General features: G+C 43.5%; 1 protein-coding gene across 1 annotated transcript in view; it reads right to left on the reverse strand.

The window, feature by feature from the left end:
- Nucleotides 1-23,415, reverse strand: part of LOC127001058 (protein SpAN-like) — a 32,414-nt gene extending 8,999 nt beyond the window's left edge. Inside the window, exons 1-4 of the mRNA XM_050865228.1 lie at nt 23,383-23,415; nt 2,758-2,814; nt 771-957; nt 158-345 (exon numbers count right to left, since the gene is read on the reverse strand). Of these exons, the coding sequence (XP_050721185.1) occupies nt 158-345; nt 771-957; nt 2,758-2,769 (387 nt within the window). The 5' untranslated portion in view covers nt 2,770-2,814; nt 23,383-23,415. The remainder of the gene's footprint in view (nt 1-157; nt 346-770; nt 958-2,757; nt 2,815-23,382) is intronic.
- Nucleotides 23,416-24,072: the final 657 nt, after the last annotated feature.

The raw sequence follows: 24,072 nt of genomic DNA on the forward strand, positions 1-24,072 counted from the left end.
AAAGACAGTTAAACCAAGTGGCATAAGTTTTAAATGTTGAGGGAACAGAGTATGTCATGGGAGCAGAACCAGTGTAGAGTGAGCGGTATTGGGGAGTGCAGTATGGTAACTATATAATTTATTGTGTTACGACATAATATTACCATAGTATACTTACTTCTTTGCAGCCACTTCCAATGGAAATGTCTTGTCCATTCTGGGCCAGCATGCCGACATACGACCAGCATCCAGACCCTTCAAAAAACCTGACGTGCCGTTGAGCGAGGTTGGACGTGAGCTGGAATCTGATGCAGGTGTTTTGCTCCCAGTGAGCAATCCCTGCATTTATGGCAGCCACAGTGGCGGCTGAGTCCGAGGTGAAAACCGAAAACATACATTTTTTTATGGTATAAAGAAAGAGACTGGCCGTGTTACTGAACGTATATAATCGAGATTTATAATTCAGGTTCTTTTGAGTATGTTAACACATCTCGATAGTAGGCCAAATACTCTTAGGATCGTATTACAAGACATTTCGCCTCCCAAGAACACATATTTGACAAGGCTTTCGTAGGAGTTGTGGGCATTTCCAGGAGTAGTTTTATGACCCTGGTGGTAGTTTGACCCTTCTTCTGTATCGTGAACCTCAATAAACACTCATTAGAACCCGACTGACCCGCTCTTTGGGCTTTATAAATAGATGATGTGAGAAGCGAAAGTGTCTTGTAATACCTACCATACTGTACGCTCGTCTTTGTCTGCTTGTGAATGGAAACATAATTTTTACATACAGTCGGTAGTGTCGAGGTAGTAGGGCACGGTGGGGAAGCCGCCCTGTTCAGGCCAGCGCGCTGAGAGGTCTGCAAGGGCCTTCCTCTCCCTGACCGCTCGCCACTGGCTCTCCGTCAAGACCATGTCTCCTTCAAAGACTTGTTGGCCGTTCACAACACTAGGATTGGTTTCCATGAAGTCTCGTGTCTTAATGAAAAAAACGGAGGAAAGAATAAAAGAATATTCGGAATAGCTGACAGGAAGAAAAGTGATGAAACTATTTGGACGGTATTATAAGTGAAGACACTATTTGGACGATATTATAAGACAGTTTCTCTTCTCACATCAGCTATTTCTAAAGGTCAAAGAGGGGATCAATTGGGTTCTAATGAGTGTTTCTTCAGGATCATGGTACAGAGGAAGGGTCAAACTACCACCAGGATCATAAAACTACTCCTGGAAATGCCCACAACTCTTACGAAAGCCTTGTCAAATATGTGAACTTGGGCGACGAAATGTTTTAAATACGACCCTAGAGGGCCGTATTACTAAACATTTTGTCCTTAAACTCTATTTATTGACAAGGCTTTCCTAGAACGATTGGGCATTTCCAGGGTAGTTTTTTGACCTGATGGTAGCTTGTCCCTTCTTCTGTACCGTGAACCTGAAAACACTCATTCACACACACACACACACACACACACACACACACACACACACACACACACACATAATAACTACCATTATTTTTTGTTATTCATCATTATCTCATCTTATTATTAATTTATTATTTAGTTATCAATGGTAATGTTTTGTGGTGGTGCTGTCTGTGCAAACAGCTGCGACTAATTTCATTCGTATGGTTTCTAATAGAGGAAGGTTTTAGGAGAAGACTTCATGGGAAGGTTTAATGCAAGGAATCAGAGGCATGGAAAGACAGTTAAACCAAGTGGCATAAGTTTTAAATGTTGAGGGAACAGAGTATGTCATGGCAGAACCAGTGTAGAGTGAGCGGTATTGGGAGTGCAGTATGGTAACTATATAATTTATTGTGTTACGACATAATATTACCATAGTGTACTTTTGCAGCCACTTCCAATGGAAATGTCTTGTCCATTCTGGGCCAACATGCCGACATACGACCAGCATCCAGACCCTTCAAAAAAACCTGACGTGCCGTTGAGCGAGGTTGACGAGCTGAATCTGATGCAGGTGTTTTGCTCCCAGTGAGCAATCGTTGCATTTATGGCAGCCACAGTGACGGCTGAGTCCGAGGTGAAAACCGAAAACAAACATTTTTTTATGGTATAAAGAAAGAGACTGGTTGTGTTACTGAACTATCGTATACAATCGAGATTTATAGTTCAGGTTCTTTTGAGTATGTTAACACATCTCGATAGTAGGCCAAATACTCTTTGGTCGGCATTACAAGACACTTTCGCTTCTCACATCATCTATTTCTAAAGGCCAAAGAGTGGGTCAGTCGGGTTTTAATGAGTGTTTCTTGAGGATCACGATACAGAAGAAGGGTCAAACTACCACCAGGGTCATAAAACTACTCCTGGAAATGCCCACAACTCTTACGAAAGCCTTGTCAAATATGTGTTTTTGGGAGGCGAGGCGATGTCTTGTAATACGACCCTAACCTGTACGCTCGTCTTTGTCTGCTTGTGAATGGAAACATAATTTATACATACAGTCGGTAGTGTCGAGGTAGTAGGGCACGGTGGGGAAGCAGCCCTGTTCAGGCCAGCGCGCTGAGTGGTCTGCAAGGGCCTTCCTCTCCCTGACCGCTCGCCACTGGCTCTCCGTCAAGACCATGTCTCCTTCAAAGACTTGGTGGCCGTTCACAACACTAGGATTGGTTTCCATGAAGTCTCGTGTCTTAATGAAAAAAACAGAGGAAAGAATAAAACAATATTCGGAATAGCTGACAGGAAGACAAGAGTGATGAAACTATGTATTGCGGAGTACTTACGTATTCATTGTAATTTTATTCAGACTCACCAGATCTCTCATTTCTGCTTTGCCATCCGGTCCCTCGTGGCCTTTGTCATCACTCCCCTATAGAGAGAAAAAATATATTTACATTAGTGCAATATAAAGGTGAAGTTAAAGCTGGGTGCATCCACTATAGCTGAGCGTGGCTGCGGTGCTCAACTCCATCGCTTCCTTTGAGCCTGTGGTGGGAAGTTAAGTCTATATACACCAAGTCAAGTCATACGCAGGTTTGTGGGAGGAGACACGGCCGAGGCGTGGTTTATGCGTGACACTACTTGGAGCCAAACTATAAGAGAATTATAGAGAATGTAGAAACAGGGATTTAGAGAAAACGAGGAAAGGCGGACTAATTTAAATCAGTCACTTCAACATGCCCTCCCTCACACCCCACACCGCCGTTTGTAGGCATTGAAATTACAGTCACGCACAATAAAGACGTATTTTTTCGTCAGTGGCTTGCCTGAACACGCTGTGAAAGAAGGCGAGAATGCACAACCAGAGTGCACACACGGCCCCAACTTAGTCACCACTGAACTGGCGGGTATTTTTTTTTTTGGCTCCAAGTGACGTCATCCGCTGCTCCGCCCTTAAACCGCCTCCTGCGCGTACCGGTCGCAGTTTTGAAGCAGAGTGACTTGACTCGGTATATAGACTTAGGTAGGAAGAACTCATTACCGGGGACACGGGCCAGTATGAAGCCCGGTATTGCCACAGTTTATGTTCACCAGGTGTGCCCAGGTAATCATTTCTCGATCAGCCCGAAAAGAAGGATGAACAGCTGGGTGGAAAAAGTTGGAAAGTTTCGTTTAGTCGGCGCAACATCTGTGGTCATATGCCGGAGAGAGACAGGAGGGGGAAGGAATTATAGGAGAAGGGAACAGATCCCAGGAGACGGGACACAACCCCCGATTAATACCTGGTACCCATTCACTGCTGGGTGGACAGGGGCGTAGGGTATCGGAAAAGCCGCCCAAATTTTTCCACTCCGCCCGGGAATCGAACCCGGGCTCTCTCGGTTGTGAGCCGAGTGTGCTAACCACTGCACCACGAAGCCCCCAACAGCTGGGTGGGTTGAACGCGTTCTGTCCGGGCTGGGGTACGAACCCGGGTCCGCAGATTCATAGCTAAGCACGCTAACCACTGCACCTGTAAGTGGAGTTCAGAGAAATAAGTAGGTGAGGTTATCCAGTGCCACACAAAGGTTATATGTGCACATTAAGTTTCTCCTTTGCCTTATCTGCTGCTTAGAGTGATCCCTGGTGGATAACCCACTGCAGGGCCTGAGACTTCTCCGCGACAGTAGGAATTTGATTTGTCTGATTATTATTATTATTATTTTTTTACATCTTGGTCTATAGCGCCGGTAGGCTTTCTTGAGGGGTCTGGGTGTCGGCTCCAGCCCATGGACGCAGGCAAGTGTTCATAGTAGCGTCAACTGATCTTGGTTCATGCTGACCCCCGGAGCTCATTTTTTATTTCCCTTGAAAGTTGTAAAGTTTGGTTTAGTCGGCGCAACATCTGTTGTCATATGCCGGAGAGAGACAGAAGGGGAAGGATTTATAGGAGAAGGGAACAGATCCTAGGAGACGGGACACAATCTCCGATTAATACCTGGTACCCATTCACTGCTGGGTGGACATGGGCATAGGGTATCAGAAAAGCCGCCCAATTTTTTTAACTCCGCCCGGGAATCGAACCCGGGCTCTCGATTTATGGCTGGTGTGCTAACTACTGCACCACAAGCCCTAATATTTTCAGCAGACAGTTCCTCTGGAGTCAGGATTGATGGGTGGTCTTCAGGAAAGCATGTCGGTAGTCTTACGCCACTCGGTGGTGACTGGAAAGATCCCAGGTGGTAGCGTCGGATTCGAAGGACATCATCCAGGACAGCGAATGCTGGGACCGGCCTCCGCTGCTCAGCCACCGCCTCCCCCTCCTTTAATGGTGTTTGTAGTTCGTATATGAATATATAACTGAAATGGCTGATAGGACGGTTATTTCTTCATGTTAGATCTTTCTTTACTTTCAAGCGCTTCGACGGTCCTAAGACTCTAGGGGTTAGCACGCTTATTTTTTTTTCTACGTCACGGCCTATTGCGCCGGTAGGCCTCTTCCCGGTGGGCCCTGATGGTCGACCCAGCCCGTTCTGGCGCAGGCGAGTGTTTATAGTGGCGCCATCTTAAATTGGCTCATGCTGCCCTCCCGGAGCTCGTCTTTAATCCTAGAATCTAGAGTCCGGGTTGATAGGTGGTCTTCTGGACAGCATGTGGGTAGTTTTAAGCCACTCGGCGGCGGCTGAAAAATCCCAGCTTGGTGGCACCGGGCGGGGATTGAACTCACGTCCTGCTGAACGCGGCGCCATCACTCAGTCGACTCAGCCAGCGCCTCCCCTTGAATGCGCGTACCGGTTTCAAATTGACTGGCAGTCGGCGCACAACCCGCCAAGCTGTTTATTCTCCTCGGTAGCCCAAAATTGGGTGTACCTGGGAAGGTAAATTGTGGTTAGCCGTGCTTAGTAGCGACGGGCCAAATTTGTGGCTTTACCGTGTACCAGCGATGGGCCAAATTTTGCCATAATATAACCCCTCTGAAAATAGATGATGCATAAACTGATCACAAAATGCTTTGATACATATTATGAACTGGTTTGCGTGAGTGATGTTTTTTTCTCATTTTTCTTGTTTAGAGGGACCTTTAAGAGACATGATTCCCGCAGCCACCACCGGGTTTACCCTGGATGTCATACTGGCCCGAGGTAATGGGACCCCCCACTACTGGCAATAAGGGCCACAGGTGACGGCCTGCAGGTAGGGCGATTTCTCCTAACGTTGCCTTTTCTGTATATATTATTGCCTGCATGTCGCAGTCTTATGGATTCTTTTATGATGATTTCATGCGAGAAAAATCCGATGTTTTTTATACCAATTCTCTAGCTTTTATTTGTACAAAACTCGACACTTCACTCCATCTTTCTCGGAAGTTTTTTTCCACACCTGGGTGCGATGCGCACCGCGGGTGCCCTAATGACTGATTGATACACAGCAAGGTCCGAGGGGTGCCCTGAAGAAGTCATTTGTGTCCTCACACTCTGTGTCCTCTTCTGTCTCAAATATCACCAAGGAGTAGCTGAGCATACTCTTTATATCTTTTTCTTTCATTTACTGTTGTCATATCCTTTAAAAGGCCATAAAGATATATTACATTATAATAAGTTCTCTAACACTGCCTAGAGCCTGACCTTAGGCAGGATAGAGAAATGTCTTAATTGGATTCCACTTTCAGGTGACGGCCAAAAGAGGTGTGTCTTAATGGCTCCTGTTGTTTTTGTATCCATTTTTAAACGTTCGCAGTCCACACGGATTTACATTTTGTTGAGCATCATTTATTTTGTAAACTTCATCTTCTTTTTCCCAATCGAGGCATACAATGTTGTTAGGATACTGCAAGTTGATTATCTAAGTACCGGTACTGGCGGCACTAAGTACCAAATTATACTGGGCCCGAATTTACAATTAATCTTAATCTCTTTAACTTAAAAGTTTCAATGAATCTCGAGTTTAACTTATAGCTGAGCTTAAATGAAAAAAAATAAGTTCAACTTCACCAACAGCTGATCCAGTATGAAAATTTGTCCTGGCAAAAGATGGCTTTTCTCAAATTGCAGAACTGCAACACTTCAGTGACTGAATATGCAGTAATAGTACTTTATCAATGTTATATGATGATATACTGTCAGAAATATGGGCATAATAAGGTGTATTTATAAAATAAAGGTTACGTTTATCATCCAGCAAGGTGATATTCTTTTTTTTTCTCTCTTGAATGTAACACGGACACGCGTTCCTGTTCGTCTTCCTCATTCCTGTACCTCACCCACCTCTGACGAAGTAATCATGCAAAAATATTGTCATGCTTTTCTACTTCTCCCAAGAGGAAAAGGGATTGAATTGGAGAGACTGCCACACTCTACACGTAGTAGAGGGAAGGAGTTAACAGATACCGTCTGCAAGGCAGTAGCCACTTCGTCCCCCTAATAGATGACATGAGGTCCGGTGGCATACGATGATCCTCAACATGCGTTTGAGGTACCACTCTCACGCCAAATACGAGCATCATGAGTGACCTAGGCCAATTAGCTACAACATTAAGAATATTATATTTGGCATCAAACACTAATTGTGTGTTTATGCTATGGAAATTCTTCCTGTTGACATGGTCTTCGCTTCATATTCCCTTGGGGGCCAGTATCCTGACATGCGTGCAATCTATTACACCAACAATGCCAGGGAAGTTTGCAACTCTTGCACAAATTCTTGTTGTTTATCTCGGATTTCAGGGACGGTGCAGGAAATCGAATGAATTGGACAAGTATGGCTAGTTGTGTAAAGTGCCTTGAGGGTATTGGTGATCGCTTTTGCTTACTGACGACTGTGATGGACCAAGATCATCACTGTTACACATCTGCATTTTCCTGTTGCTAAATAACGCAGTGTAATAATTACTTTCATTTCCTGGGTGTCAATGCAAAAACTCCTTGAAAGTAGGGCTTCTACAAGGCCCTCTCACCAAATCCGTTACGAACAGTACTCCTGCACGATCCAGTCTGTAGCGTTTCAATAGTTCTGCGTCACTTCCAAAGTATTCAGAACGTCTCTTCGCTCTTCAAGAAAAGAGTGCCTTCTAGGCGCTGACGGGCTTGTTGACGTTCGGCCATCTTGGCGACTGAAGTTCGACTTAGGCTCCTTAATACGGGTTTGGGCCCGTCTACAAAATATCCGTCAGCTAAGATCAACTTATGAGGATAAGATGAAGAATAAAGTTAAAGTCGCCCTAAAGTCAAACTTAGCGGTTTAAGATTAATTGTAAATTCGGGCCTGGTACTTGAGGCGATACCTCGAAACTGGCGCGCCACCAACAGGTACCCGGTACTGGTACATTGCCGGGTACCTGAGTTTTCCGAATTGTAGTATCACCGGTATTCAAATTAATGGACTATGCGGATAATATATGTCATATAGATCTCACGGAGTAGTCGCTGATTTGACACAAGTCATTCCAGCGACACACTTATTACCAAAGGCCGCGCCTGTTCAAGTTGCCATTGTTCAAAGTGTTCATGCCTAGAGAAAGACAGGAAGCACAAGGGACTCAAAGATCCGGATCTTAGTCCTTCTACACAGATATCGACAACGCCAGACACTCGCGCTGAGCGTGGTCATAACACCGTGGGCCAGGCCAAGCAGCCATAAAACTTTCTAGCGACACTCACCGTTGTTCTGAACTACTCTACCAAGATATGTGAACTTTTCCGCGATCTCATTGTTCTCGCCACACGCATGAACAGACTGTACTGCTTCCTGTAGCAAGCCTCCAAACACCTGTACCTTGGTCTTGACCCAGGAGACCTGAAGTCCCAAGTAATAAAAGCAGCACTGAAAAAAAGTGACAATATTGATTCTGTACGTACGTCAAGAATGATTGAGTCGCCGCGCACTCCTCGTCCTGTTGGAAAGAAAGAGGTAGTGTCTCTCTCTCTCTCTCTCTCTCTCTCTCTCTCTCTCTCTCTCTCTCTCTCTCTCTCTCTCTCTCTCTCTCTCTCTCTCTCTAAATTTATGCGTTTATTTACACACACACACACACACACACACACACACACACACACACACACACACACACACACACACACACATGAGATACATCCTCCATAAGAGGAAGGAATAATTCATTTTAAATGGACAGCATATGTGATGGGAAAACAACTGGTGGAGACGATACAGAACGCTTAACCTCGGTGAAGTTGATTTAGTAAGAGATCGCAATTTTCAGTTAAGACAGCGAGTTGAGGATTGACCAAAGGGTTCAATGTAAAATAAAATGTCAGCTGAGATATATCGGATAATAGGGGATAGGTGTTTGAAACATTGTCGAATTTAGAGGTGGAGAAATTGAGTTTTCGAGACATTAAAGGACACTGGGTTATCTCTACCCTGCTCAACTATGATATCCAGGGCTCAGGTAATCGTTCTGCAGCCTAAAGGTCCGCAATACCTGTTTAAATTGTCTACTGGTCAAAATATTGGGTCATTGGGGTTGAGTAGTCAGGGAGGGGTGGCTGAATGCGTAACCGTCAGCGTGCAAGGCGCGGCGTCCACGAGGAAGCTGGTTCAAGTCCTGCCCGCCGCCACAGCTGCATGGAATTTTTCAGCCATCGCCGAAGTAGCCTAAGACTACCCACACATGCTGTCCTGAAGACCACCTATGAACCCCCGGACTCTAGATTATCTCTCTAAAGGGAGGCTTCAAAGATGACCTCCGAGGGCAGCGTGAGACAAGCAGGTATGGCACCACTCGTAAACACTTGATTACTCCACATCGAGCTGGGGTCGACCATCAGGCCACACCACCGGCGCCATAGGCCAAAACATTATTAAAAAAAAGATGCAGAGTAGTCTTTGCCGGAATGTTGAATATCGAACAATTTGTTTTAAAGAGATCATTAATGAACAAAATGAATAAGTGGGAGATAGAACAGAGCCCACCTGTGAAACAGCACTGTTGATAGGTTTATGGGAAGAACAATGACCGTCTACCACAGCAGAGATGGATCGGTCTTTGAAGGAAACTAGAGAAAAGTACAGAGACGGGAAAGAGGGTAGTTTAGAAAGCAAAGATTCATGCCAGGGTCTGACAAAGACTTCGAGATGTCTACAGGCAACAAATAAACAGTTTCATTGAAATTGCTAAGGAGAGGATGACCCAAAAGTCACTTAGTAGAAAGGTTAAAGATCACCAGTTCGTAGACCGAACCTTGCTGAACCCACACTGGTAATCAGGAAACAAGATCACCAGTTCGTAGACCGAACCTTGCCGAACCCACACTGGTAATCAAAACGAGATCTCCAGTTCGTAGACCGAACCTTTTGCCGAACCCATACTGGTAATCAGAAAAAAGATCACCAGCTCGTAGACCGAACCTCGCTGGAACCCACACTGGTAATCAGAAACGAGATCACCAGTTCGTAGCCCGAACCTTGCCGAACCCACACTGGTAATCAGAAACGAGACCAAACGTTGATAGATGCTCGAGAACTTTTCTGTTAGGGATTGTTTCAGCGTTGCCGAGGAGAGGCAGGAAATCAAAACTATACGACGGCAGTTTAGGGGATTGGAACGGTCACCTTCTTAGAGGCACAGGCTGTATGTAGGCGTACTTTTCCAGCAGGAAGGAAAGGTAGATTTTGAAAGGCGACGAAAAGGTTCGACCAGGCAGGGGTGTCAGCACAGAAGCTTACAGTTTAAAGGGACAATAGGAGGCACCCATCAGGTCCATAAACCTTCTCCCAGGGTTGTAGCCAGAGAGGGAGTAGAAAACATCATTCTTAAGAATTTTAATAATGGCATAGAAAGTTCTATAAGAACAGTCAATGTAAATGATAGAAGATAGAAAGAGAGGCACGCTGCAAAAGCGGAATTTAAGAGATTAATTTTTACGTGAGGTAGTGAGTGACAGTGCATGAACGTTCTGTTTGTGCACTCCTGAAACTGCTGATATTCGACAATGGCGAGCAGCAGGAGCAGGACTTGAGAGACATGTGTTGCGTCTTTGAAGACTATTCATGCAATAAGTGGATAGCATGCTGTTTGTGCCCTAAGTGGTGTCATGAGAAGTGTGCTCATCTGACAGGGGTCAAGCAGATTCTTACGTATACCCAAAATTAACTGGGTGTGTTCGCCATGCTTACACAAGGCATCTTTAGCAACCAACATTGTGGAAAAATTGGATCAATTTAGTCAAGAATTATCTAAAGAAATATTAGTTGTGAAAAATGAGGTTGAAACTCGGGCACTCAGTGTGAAAGAGAAGTTGAGCGAGGCGGCGGATGTGTTTTGTGCTGACAAGACAGAGTCGGGTGGCGCCAGCTGGGTTGATGTAGCAAAACGGAGGAGCAAGAAGCATCTCCTTGTCGTGAAGGCCTCTGATCAAGATAAAGAGGCTACTGAGATAAAAAATGAAGTTTCCCAGGCATTACAAGGCATTCAGATTACTGATTCACGAATGGAGGTAACATTGTTATGAACTTTGATGATGAGAGTATAAGGAATGAAGTAGCTCAGAAATTCGAAAATGTAGAGTAAGTTAGCACAAAAAGTGTGGGGAAATTAAGGCCCATGATCTGTAATGTGCATAAGGAGGAGACCGGGGATAAGATAACTGAGACAGTTAAACAGGAATGAGTTCCTACACTCGATTCCGGGAGATGAGGGGAAAATTGAGAAGATTCTCAATAAGCTGATCCACAAGCATCATGACAAGATAAAACTAAAATGAGGAGTGTACACTGTGAGAGATACATACCATGCAATCATATGTTACCATTGTCAAGGATACGGCCATCTTGAGGCCAACTGTACTGCCTAGAACAATGGAGAAGACCCAAAATGTTTCAAATGTGCTGGGGATCATAAATCAGGGGAGTGCTCCATGGCAGAAAAGAATGCATAAATTATATGAAGTACAAGAAGCCTGAAATCAAGCACTCGGCGAATGACCAGTGTTGTGTAGTCCTTCAGACTGAAATTGAGAGAATTCGTAACATAACCGATTATGGGTATTGATTGGTGTTTGAGAATCAAAGCTAAATTGAGTGTTAAATGTTCAGTGAGTTGAAATAATCGCTGACATTAGAATTTGATAATATAAAGAAAATATCAGATAAATGGAAAAAGAAGTAATGGATATTTGTGATAGTGTAAAAAGGAAAGATATTGTGATTGGTGCGAACCAAAACATGGCCAAGTGACTATAATGATGCCAAGTTTATTAAAATGATATCAGTAGGCTATCCATGAGAGCAATTAAGACTCACTCACTCACTACAACGTTGTGAATGAGTGCATATCGAGGATTATTAAAGAGGCTAACATCATAATTGTTGATACCTTGCGGAGCGCTGCGCTGGCGGTGGAGCGGGGCCTGAAACCTCATCAACGGTAACGGTAACGGTAGATAGAAAACTGTCAGTAGGAGGAGGGGAGTTGATGAGACGAGGGGGGGCTAGTAATAGTCCAGTAAATCTAGCATAAAATTGTGCCCAACCTAAAACAAATTGCAATAGATTGTTTCTCACTTCTGAGTGACTTGACTAGTCCTCAGGTACATCATACTAAAAATCCCCATGAATTCATGCGGTGGAAGGGGGTCAACGGCGGCCATTTTGGAATTTTCTTAAAAGTCATATATCTGGTAAAATAATAGTTTTATCAGGAAACACAACTCAATAAAAATTGTTCAGAATTGATTGTTTTATAGCAATGGCAGGTTATTTTACAAAGATAAATAAATATATAGGAAAAAAATAATAAAATATTAAATTTTGATTGCTGATTTTATTTTCAAAGACATATTCCTCAGAACTAGTGGCATCCATGACAAAATGCATCGAAGTAAAAATTGTAGAACAAACTTTCCTCTTTTGAAATATATATACAAGTTTATGCATATTTTAAAAATTGACAAAGTTATGAGGGAAAATATACAGAAAGCCAAGATTGTTGCTTGCTTCTTACTGGTGCATCCCAGTCAGCTGATCGCCTGACTCGCTCAGTACAGAGCATGAAGAATGTGGAAGGTGGCAACACGTGATATTCCCATATCATCACTTTTCTTGTAAGTATGTTGCTACCTACGTCATTAATGGCTTTTATAATATTACAAGTGCTAAGTTAACATACTGGCAAAGTGATGATATTATTATTATTATTATTATTATTATTATTATTAGTATTATTATTAGTAGTAGTAGCAGTTGTAGTAGTATTGTTGCTGTTGTTTTGTTGTTGCTGCTGCTGTTGTAAGTAGTAGTAGTAGTAGTAGTAGTAGTAGTAGTAGTAGTAGTAGTAATAGTAGTAGTAGTAGTAGTAGTAGAGCACAGAAAATGTTAAAAGAATTAATGACAAATATTAGGTTAGTCTAATAAATTTACAGTGTAGCCTATTGTATACAGGTTGTGACACGAGTTTTGGTAAATACTTTTAGAGGTGAAAGCAAGTGTTATTTTAAGTTGGAGATGCTCTATGATCATATGCTATTAATTTTGAAGATATCTGTGATAGCTATGCCAAGTATGTGATATCACGTTATGGTAGAGCCTGCATCATCTTTGATGGTTATGACGATGGTCCCTCAATAAAGGACGCCACTCATCGCAGACGGGCAGGTGGAGCTGTCGGGCCTAATGTGATTTTCAATAACAAAACAGTCATAAAACTTAAAAGCAGGAATTCTAGCAAATAAAATTAACAAGCAAACGATTTATTTTCATCTAGGTGAAGTTTTACAGAAATCAGGGTGCCATATAGAGCATGCTAAGGAAGATGCAGACCTACAGACGTGAAAGCTGCCATAATCTGCAGGCAAAAAGGACACTGTATTAGTAGGTGATGACACAGATTTATTGGTTCTTTGGTGTATAACACTCCATTGGATGCCCACAGGATTCTTTTCAAGGCAGAGCCAAAATCCAATTACTTCAAAAGACCGAAGTTGTGGGACATCCAAAAAGCAAAGCAAGCTCTAGGTCCTGATGTATGTAACAACATACTTTTCATTCATGCCATACTTGGTGTGATTCAGTTTCAAGAGTTCATGGCATTGGCAAGGAGCTGCATTGAAAAAATAAAAGCAGACATTTTCTTGAGCAGGCTGCAATATTTTGTAGGGACGGTGATTTCAAGAAAGAAGCACTCATAGAAGCAGGTGAAAAGGCTTTGGTATGTCTATACAATGGTAATAAGAAAGAAAATCTTGACATCCTGCGTTATAAACGTTTCCGAGAAAAGGTTTCAAGTAGTTCAAGATTAGTTGAGGCAAAGAGTCTTCCACCAACATCAGCAGTGACTCATCAAAATTTCACAGTTTGCGTGTATGGTATCAGATTCAAGTATGGAAATATAAAGGTAGAGAACACAATCCAGAGGAATGGGATATTAATTGAAAATGGCCAATTAATGCCTGTGAAGACTGACTGACCACCTGCACCAGAAAAATTATTGCTAGTCAGCAAATGCAACTGTAGATCTGGATGCAACACCCAAAGATGCAGTTGCAAGAAACACAATATTGAGGCAAGTGTTCCTCTCTGTGGCCATTGCAAAGGGCTAACCTGTTCAAACTCCCCTGTGCCAGATTTTGTTCTTGATGAGGATGATGAATACCCTGAATATTAATTGTGTAAGTATACCCTGCAGGAAAGTTTCATGAATTTCAAATGGGTGGATCAATAAGAAATTACTGTATTAGGAATTAAATTATATTTGTAAAAAAAACATGTTATGTTTCTTTTACGATTTGGTTATTGAAAGGAAAACAAAAAACATTCTATAGCTGGACACTATCTATTACTAAGTATTTAGAAACCTCTTGTAATATGTTTTAAGGTTTAACTGGAGGTACTATATATGTTTTTTTTATTATTTATTGGTGGCTTTCTGTCTATTGTATCGCATATCTTTGTTAATGTTTAAAATATGGATAAACTTGAATATTTCAAAGAGGAAAGCTTGTTCTGCAACTTTGTCATACATGCCCTAGTTCTGCAGAAAAAGTCTTGAAAATTAGCACATTTATTCAATTTCAATAGTTTATTATTTTTTCATATGGGTTTAGGAGAACAGACAACATTAATAATAAATTACTACATCAGAAATTAAGTTTCATTATTTGTAAGATGAAAAAAAAACTTTTTTGTGCAATTTGGTTTCTGAAATGAAGGGAAAAAAACCTTTTCATAGCATGACACTAATTATTACTAAGTGTTGAGAAACATTATAATGTAATAAATTTTAAGGTTTGACTGGAGGTATTTATTATTATTTTTTTAAGGATGGCTTTTTGTATATTTTCCCTCATAACTTTGTCAATTTTTAAAATATGCATAAACTTGTATATATATTTCAAAAAGAGGAAAGTTTGTTCTACAATTTTTACTTCGATGCATTTTGTCATGGATGCCACTAGTTCTGAGGAATATGTCTTTGAAAATAAAATCAGCAATCAAAATTTAATATTTTATTATTTTTTCCTATATATTTATTTATCTTTGTAAAATAACCTGCCATTGCTATAAAACAATCAATTCTGAACAATTTTTATTGAGTTGTGTTTCCTGATAAAACTATTATTTTACCAGATATATGACTTTTAAGAAAATTCCAAAATGGCCGCCGTTGACCCCCTTCCACCACATGGATTCATGGGGATTTTTAGTATGATGTACCTGAGGACTAGTCAAGTCACTCAGAAGTGAGAAACAATCTATTGCAATTTGTTTTAGGTTGAACCCTAGATTTACTGGACTATAAGGGGAATATTCCCTGAATCGTCCATAGTGATTTTTTAGATAAGGTTTGAAAGAAGAGGGGGATTAGTAAGAGGAATATGCCCTGAATTGTCCAGAGTGATTTTTTAGATAAGGTTTGAAAGAAGAGGGGGATTAGTAAGAGGAATGTGCCCTGAATCGTCCAGAGTGATTTTTTAGATAAGGTTTGAAAGAAGAGGGGAATTAGTAAGGGGAATATGCCCTGAATCGTCCAGAGTGATTTTTTAGATAAGGTTTGAAAGAAGAGGGGGATTAGTAAGGGGAATATGCCCTGAATCGTCCAGAGTGATTTTTTAGATAAGGTTTGAAAGAATAGTTCAGTTTTAGAAGGATGGAACAGCCGTGCTGCCATCGGACTAAGGAGAGGTGTGAAGGATGAAGTAAAATTGTTAGAGATATTTATGGGGAGGCGGTGGCTGAATGGATAGCGTGACGGCGCCGCGTTCGGGACGATGCGAGTTCAATCCCCGCCCGGTGCCACCAAGCTGGGATTTTTCAGCCGCCGCCGAGTGGCTTAAAACTACCCACATGCTGTCCAGAAGACCACCTATCAACCCGGACTCTAGATTCTAGGATTAAAGATGAGCTCCGGGAGGGCAGCATGAGCCAATGCAAGATGGCGCCACTATAAACACTGGCCTGCGCCACAACGGGCTGGGCCATACCATCAAGCCTCTCCAAAAACAAGCCTACCGGCGCCACACAGGCGAAGATGTAAAAAAATTGTCAGAAGGCAATTCCTCTTGAACTTATATAAAGCTTGTGTTGCAACGGCAAGTTATGTTAAATTACAAAGAACCCAGCACTTCGGAAAACCTGCATGTCTCAAATCTCATCAGGAGGCCCTCCCCGCCCTGCGGGGTGCAGCTCACCACCCTTCAGGCCCGCCACCAACACCTCCTCCAGCAGTTTGCCACCAAACTCCTCCACCACCCACGACACAGGAACCTGCTCCCCCCGGTAGCTCCCCCTCGCCGCCACAATGTCCGACACCACAACAAGCTGCTCCCAATACGTGCTCGTACTGAAAGGTATACGCCAAGTGCAAGCCCAACAATATTTAAAATCCTTAACACATAGACTCTTTACTCCTAAGTTACTTTTAAGTTTAGTAGTTTTAATGATTCCACTACATAATATGTATATTTTCAGCTCTAGAGCTGCCTCTCTCTAAATAAACCTGTATATTATTATTGTATTATTATTATTAATATTATTAATATTATTATTAATACTAGATCAGCTTCCTCGACGCCAGATATTTTCCCCACTCTCACATGCTATCCATGTACAGGGGCCTTGTCCGCTCCTCGTATAAAGTAGTATGCATCTCCTGTGGAGAGCTCCACTCACACAGCTCTCTCTTGGACAGAGTGGAGTCTAAGGCTTTTCGTCTCATCAACTCCCTTCTCCTGCTGACAGTTTTCTATCTCTTAAATTCCCGCCGCAGTGTTGCATCTCTTTCTGTCTTCTATCGATAAATTCATGCTGGCTGTTCTGTAAGAACTTGCAAACTGCATGCCTTCCCCTTCCAGCGGCCCTGCTCCGACTCGACTTTCTACTCAAGCTTCATCCCTTTACTGCCCAAATCCCTTTATGCAAGAGTGAACCAGGATCTTTAGTCTTTTATCCCCTTACACTGGTTAGCTCTGGAATAGCCTTCCTTCTTCTATATTTCCTCCTGCTTACGACTTGACCGCTTTTAAAAGGCGAATATTTCGACACTCTTCTTCCGAAATTGACCTTTCTTTTGACCACTCTCCGAACTCTTTTTATAGGGCAGTGATTAATGGAATTTTTTCTCAATTATTATTTCCTTTAAGCTGCTTAATATGCTGTAAAATAAAAGAAGTCTGGAGGATCCACCAAAGGGCATTTGAGTGAATGTGGTCAGTTTTCCTTCCGGCATTCCTATATCAAGTCCAGCCTGCAGTTCTGGTCTCTGGTCCTAAGAACCTGCAATGCTCAACATTCTAGACCTTACAAAATGCAGGAGGCGAGAACTGTTGCTGTTCCGGCACCAGAGCCCGATTTGGACCAACACTTTACTCCATTACAAAGCCATTCAGCCTGCCAGGCCTCCTCGTCCACAGAGTTCCACTATGTCCAACTACAGGTTGATCCGGGGACGGTTCTGCGGTCGGGCGCCGCTTCTGCGCCTACCCAGACACTCCAGGAAAAACAAGGAGGGAGGAGTTAAGGGATCCTTCCTCCTTCAATATGCAGGGGGTCCTTTAGGCTTTGCCCCCCACCTGCCATTGACGGCAGGCTCGCCAAATGTGCTGCACGGTCGGGCCCCAGCAATACAGGGATTGGGGTCGAGGCTGACGCCGTTTATTTTAGGACCAATAGGACATTTTAGAGGAGGGTGCAGGCCCTCCCAAACCAGGGACTGGACTGAGTGCTAGCCGTAGAGCACGGACGCTGTACCCGCTGAGAGGATGTTTTATCTGGCTACCCAAAGCAAGAGACATAAACAGGAATTCTGGGAAAGAAAAATAAATAAAGAAAAGGAACAGCTCAGGGCCCTGAATTCACAAACAGACTCAATAACTACGAACTAATATAACTACGCACTATTGATTTAGCTACCGACGTTAGCGTCAGATTCACGAAGCAAACCTTAGATTGTAGTTAGAGGCGCGCTAAGTCAGCGACGCTGCAGTGATTGGTTGATGACGTCATTGGCCTTGCAGCGAATCGCGTTAAGCACGTTTACAGAACCGTCAGGCAATCATAGGAGGCCCCTCCAGGTGCTGGTTCAAGAAACCCATTCTCTTTTCCTCATTTTTTCTTCCTTTCAAGGCAAACTGTACTAAATCTGTAATCTACGAATTCAATTATTTCGTTGTTGCTGCACATTTACGTCAGAAAGTAACTCTGCTGTTCGATGTCTTGTTACCTACAGAACATGCTTAAGATGAAGAAAAGAAGATACGGAGGAGATTGGCAGGAAGAAAGCAAACATAAATATGGGACGATATCGAGGCAGACAAAACGAAGGACGGAAGGAAGGAATAGGGAAAATTAAGACTGTCTTGCTTGTATCTGTGGCCCCAACTTCCATGGGATAGTTGTCCACCGACAAAGGTCCATGGTCCTCCACGGATGGGGCGGTGTCACGGGAGCCCGGGCATTCACATGCCTCTGTTATCTTAGCTCAAGCTTTCCTGCTCGTGTATGTGGGGTTCTTTTTTGACTGATATGGCGTCTAGAATCTAGCATGATCATCATTCTTTATTATGATGACAAAGACCTTCTGGCGTCAAAATTTGCCTCTATTAAATAAGAAACTACATAAAAGCCCGGCAGCTTTTCCTCGTCGCCAAATAGCCAAGGTAGGCGGTGGCCGAACTGGTAGCGTACTGGGCCCAATTTTATTCACTGCGTGATGGACGACGCGGGTTCGAATCCCCACGCTACCACTCGGATTTTTCAGTCACCGCGAGTGGCTTAAAACTACCCACATGCTGTCCTGAAGACCACCCATCAACCCGGACTCTAGAGGAAGCCGTCCAAGCGAATCCAAGAGCGAGTTCAGGGGCAGCATGAAACCAATGCAGGATGGCGCCACCTATAAGCACTCGCCTGCGCCAGAACGGGCACGGGCCGACCATCAGGCCTTCCACCTGGAAGAAGCCTTTGGGCCGACCATCGAGAGCTCCACCAGGAAGATGTCACCTACCGGCGCAACGACGTAAAAAAAAAAAAAAAATCCTCCGCAGAGCAGCGCTCCGAAGGACACCCATGATCCGCACATTCATTTTTTCTCTCAAGAAAGGAAATAGGATACCAATCACACTATACATCAATATATTTCCACAGGTGAATACTTTACATGTTTACACCAAGTTACGATTGAATTCCTGAGATTCATTAATAATGACAGGGAAGGAAAAATATAGGCCCTGTCATCTGACAAAATTGAGGCCTCGGGCAGAATTTAGCCTGGGCATCTATATGCCTCTAGATTTCTTCGCTATTATATGTTGTAAAAGATCGTTCTGTTGTTGAGCATGTATGTGGGTAAATTAACGCTTGTATCTGTATCTACATATAGAAGGAAAACATAAAATTCTCCCAAGTAAATCAGAAATTACATAAAGTTCGGCAACCTTTTCATCGTCGCCGTTGAAGCCATTCTCCAGCAGCAGGCAGAGAGGTGGGAGGTCTGGCAATCCCCAGCCGGGTGTTGCCCATACCGCCCACACTTATCCATATACCTCTCAAAAGGGTGCATATCTCATCATTTTATAAAGGAAATGGGCCTCCTCTACTCGCAAAGTTATATTTCAAGTTGAAAAAACGCGATTTATAAGCATTTCTATACGGTAAATCTGATAATATTGTTAGCACGTTACCGTCAACTCCGAGGCAGTAGTTATTTAATAACAAATAAATTTAAAGCGTCACACAGAGCGCGGTAAACGTTTGTAGATCCGCGCGCTAACCCAATGACGTCATCGGGATTAGTTGGTAGTTATTGGCGCAAATGGGAGGTCCCAGTGACCAGGGAGAGAAGATTGGGTTAGAGTTGCCGCCAAGAATGGAAATTGGTGGCTCGGCATCACCACAACCTGGGCAATATATGGCTGAGTCTGGAATTCTGGGAACTCAATCCGAATCACAGCCTCTTTGGACCAGATATATTATCAATCAAAATGTAAGGGGAGAAGACAGCCCTCAAGATATTAGGTCACTAAGGAATGAAATCTCCATAAACAGAGAAGAAAAACAGAGGGAACCTCCTGAGTGACCCTAATGAGAGAACTCCCAGAAGACACAAGTGGAGGAGGACAGATATTGCACAGGAAGTGGGCGCTTTCAAACTGGCTAACTACACTATCTATCAGGGTAAAAGGCTTCAACTTAAAACAAAAAAAGAGATTTTACTGATGCCCTTGCCTCTCAGGTGCATGGCTGGCCAGTGCGATTGGGCTCCCCAAACATGTGTAACTGTGGCTCACCCTTCAACCAAAATCATGCTGCATGACATGCAAGAGAGGAGGTTTCGTCTGCATGAGACATGATGAAGTAGAGAGACGTGTGGCTGGAGTGAAGAAGTCTGCCACGCGTGACTGAACCCATGCTGCTCCCTCTGCAAGGAAGCGAACACCTCGCCAGACACCACCGCTAATGTGTCAGACAAGCACGATGGATGTTAGCACCAGAGGTTTTGGACTCGTGGACAAAGGGCATATTTTGACGCAGGATCTTTGATCCCATGGTATTACCACAGAGACCTGACCACTGGTGGCCCCACAGAAGAAACGGACAAGAGAAGAACAGCTCAGATGAAGAAAGAAGTCTGCCACGACGTGACTGTGGAACCCATGCTGTCTTCTGCAAGGCGAACACCTCGCCAGACGCACCGCTAATGCATCGAACGAAGCATCGAGGATGTTAGTAATCAGAGGTTTTGACCGTGGACAAGGCATATTTTGACATAGGATCTTTGATCCCATGGCCCATTGCCACAGAGACCTGACCTGATGCAGCCCATAAGAACGAACGGACAAGAGAAGAACAGCATATGAAGAAAGAATACAGAATGTGGACAGGGCTCCTTCACCCCAGTAGTCAGTATTCACGACGGCAGGAGGGATGGGAATTCAAGGGCGCAGAGCTTTCTACGCAAGACTCGCCGAAACTTACTGGCGGATAGAAACCTTAGCCAAGCAGTGTGGTCGCCTGGAAACAGCAGCCAAGAAGCAGTGTGGTCGCCTGATGAGATGCAGGCTGGGTCCTTCTCCCCTCCTGGAGGTCAGCCTTCGGTCTGCCTGAGAGAAACCAGGTCACCTGCACCCACCCAAAACCACCCCGCATTGCTGACCTGGACTTTGAGGAAGCACCAGGTGGTTGATACTCGTATCAACCACAAGCTCTATTAGCTTAAAATACCAAAAATGTTTAGTAAAGTTTGTAATATTAAATAAAAGACTGGTTGTCAAAGCCACAGTCATTGGTGCGGTGGGAATTGGGCCAATGAATTGCTTTAATGAAAGGATATGAGAGAATTTACCGCTCACAACGCTTAACTCTAATAGATGGAGGCCCGTATAAAAAAAAAGTAGTAGTAATAAAATAATAGTAGTAGTAGTAGTAATAGTAGTAGTAGTAGTAGTAGTAGACACGGCTATTATTATTATTAAATATTATTATTATTCAATATTTATATATATCATATTATTACATATTATTATTATTATTATTATTATTAGTATTAGTAGTAGTAGTAGTAGTGTAATGGTACGTAGTAGTAGTAGTGAGTAGTGGCGATGAAAAGTAGTAGTAGTAAGTAGTAGTAGTAGTACGTAGTAGTAGTAGTAGTAGTGGTATGGTAGTATTAGTAGTAGTAGTAGTAGTAGTAGAAGCAACAGCCAAGGAGCCACGTTGTCGCCTGGATGAGGTGTCGCCTTCCTGTTCTCCCACCTGCTCAGGTCAGCCATCCCATGTCCTCAGGGCACCAGACACTCTGGCTCCGGGGTAAAAGTTACCACCATCTCCAATATGGACTTGGTGAAGCCACAGTGGTGGAGAGTGACATTAAGGGTGGGTCAGGGAGTGACTTGAGTAGGGAAGGAAAGGGGGATCTTAGGCGTAATAGATGATAGGTGATTTAGTGTCAGGTAGTATTAGTGATAGCGGTTGGATGCCACAGTCATTGAAGTAGGAAACAAGAGTTGGGGCTAATGACGCTCAAACCTGGCGGGAGCTCTCTCCATGATTATGTGTCGTGGGAAAATAAACGTATGGGTGGAGTGTATCATTTATATTGTGTAGTAGCATAGTAGTAGTAGTAGTAGTAGTAGTAGTAGTAGTAGTAATGTGTGCAGTAAAAGAAGTAGTAGTAGTAGTATTGTAGTAGTAGTAGTAGTAGTAGTGTGTAGTAACATTGTAGTAACATGGTGTAGTATTGAAAACAAGTAGTAGTAGTAGTAGTAGTAGTAGTAGCAGCAGCAATACTAGTATTAGTAGTACATAAGAACATAAGAACGTAGGGTCTATGTAAGAGGCCGGTAGGCCTATATAAGGCAGCTCTATTGAACCTAAGCCCTGCGCATGATGGTTAAACCACTATAAACACTGCATATGCGCCATAATGGGCTGGGCACCATCATTTCACACCAAGGAAACAGGAGCAATAAATAACTTAGAAACCATAGAGAAGAAAAAGAAAAAGCGTTGTCGATGTAGCAGTCAAAGGAACAAGAGTTCTATTAGTAAAAATGATAAAGAAATGCAGAGGCGAAAGCCCCTTTGCCGAAAGTGCAATAACAGATCGTTCAATCAAGAAATGGTGGCATAAGCCTTGGGGGCGCGTTCCCTACGACGCTTAAGTCCCGAGGTCCTCCGTTAAGTCTCCTTGCAGGCCGGGCCTTTCTGCATCCGAAGCATTCTCCTGGAAAGATCTGTCGATTTGCTCAAACCATGAACTCTGGACGTCCCTGACCTCCTTCCACCAGGGTTGTCTCTACAAAAACAAACCCGGATGAGCAGGTCGGCTTATTTCTGGGCAGCGTGCCACATGCATGTATAGCTGGAGTTGGCGTTGACGGACTATGCGGGCTAATATATGTCGAATCAGTGTCACGGAAGTAGCAGTCGCCAGTTGGACTACAAAATAAGTCATTCAGCGATTCACTTATTACTGAAGGTATCTATCACCTCTTCAAGTTACTGTTCCACAGTGTCCATGTCTCACAGCCTTAGAGAAAGACAGGGAGCACAAGGGACTGGAGAAGATCAGAGTTTCATCATCCTTCTTTCACAAGTATCAGCAACGCCAGACACTCCTGCTGAGCGGAGTCCATAACACCGTGGGCCAGGCCGATCAGCCGCAAGAGACTTCCTGGCAGCGAGACTCCTCACCGTTGTTCTGAACTTCTCTACTGAGATATGTGAGCTGGTATTACAAGACACTTTCCTTCTCCACATCAGCTCTTTTCACAAAAGGTCAAAGGGGATATCAATCAGGTTGTAATGAGTGTTCTTAGGCTCAGGGTACAGAAAAGGGTCAAACTACCACCAGGGTCATAAAAGCCCTTGTCAAATAAAATTGGTTCTTGGCGACGACCCGTGAGCTTTTCCGCGACCTCAGTGTCCTCGCCACACGCATGAACAGACTGTACTGCTTCATGTAGCAAGCCTCCAAACACCTGTACCTTGGTCTTGGCCCAGGAGACCTGAAGTCCCAAGTCATAAAAAGGCAGTACTTAATCAAAAAGTAGAAAATATTGATTCTGTACTTTACGTCAAGAATGATTGGAGTCGCCGCACGCTCCTCGTCCTGTTGGAAAGAAAGGGGCAGTGTATCTCTCTCTCTCTCTCTCTCTCTCTCTCTCTCTCTCTCTCGCTCTCACACACACACACGCTCTCTCTCACACTCTCTCACACACACACAGAATGCTTGCTATTTTCTGAGGATAAATACCTAAGTCACATGGTTACTGAACCAACTCTGACTAAATAACACGTAACACCTTGTTAGAGGAACTCAAGGTAATCTAGTCAGTAAAGTCCGACGATGGCGGCGGCTGAGTGGTTAGCGTGATGGCGCCGCGTCCAGGACGACAGGGTTCGTGCCCCGTCCGGTGCCACAAGCTGGATTTTTCAGCCACCGTCGAGTGGGCTGGCCTACATAGGTACCCACATGCTGTCCAGAAGACCACCTATCAACACTGAATCTAGATTCTATGTATGTAAAGGTAGTGGCTGTAAATAGGCAATAAAAGCAGGCAAGAGCGCATGCATGCCCTCTTCCCGCAGCACAAACAAGGGAAATTATAACCACGGAGACACAGGTACAACCACATACCGAAGAAAGTACTGATGACACGTTCATCGCGCTGCATGTTTTTAATGTTGCCACATATTAAGTAGATGTAAGGACAAGATGCCATCATTATTATTATTATGAATATTATTAGGATTATGATTACTA

This window comes from Eriocheir sinensis, chromosome 20 (genome assembly GCF_024679095.1).
Source record: "Eriocheir sinensis breed Jianghai 21 chromosome 20, ASM2467909v1, whole genome shotgun sequence".
Classification (NCBI taxonomy): Eukaryota; Metazoa; Arthropoda; class Malacostraca; order Decapoda; family Varunidae; genus Eriocheir; species Eriocheir sinensis.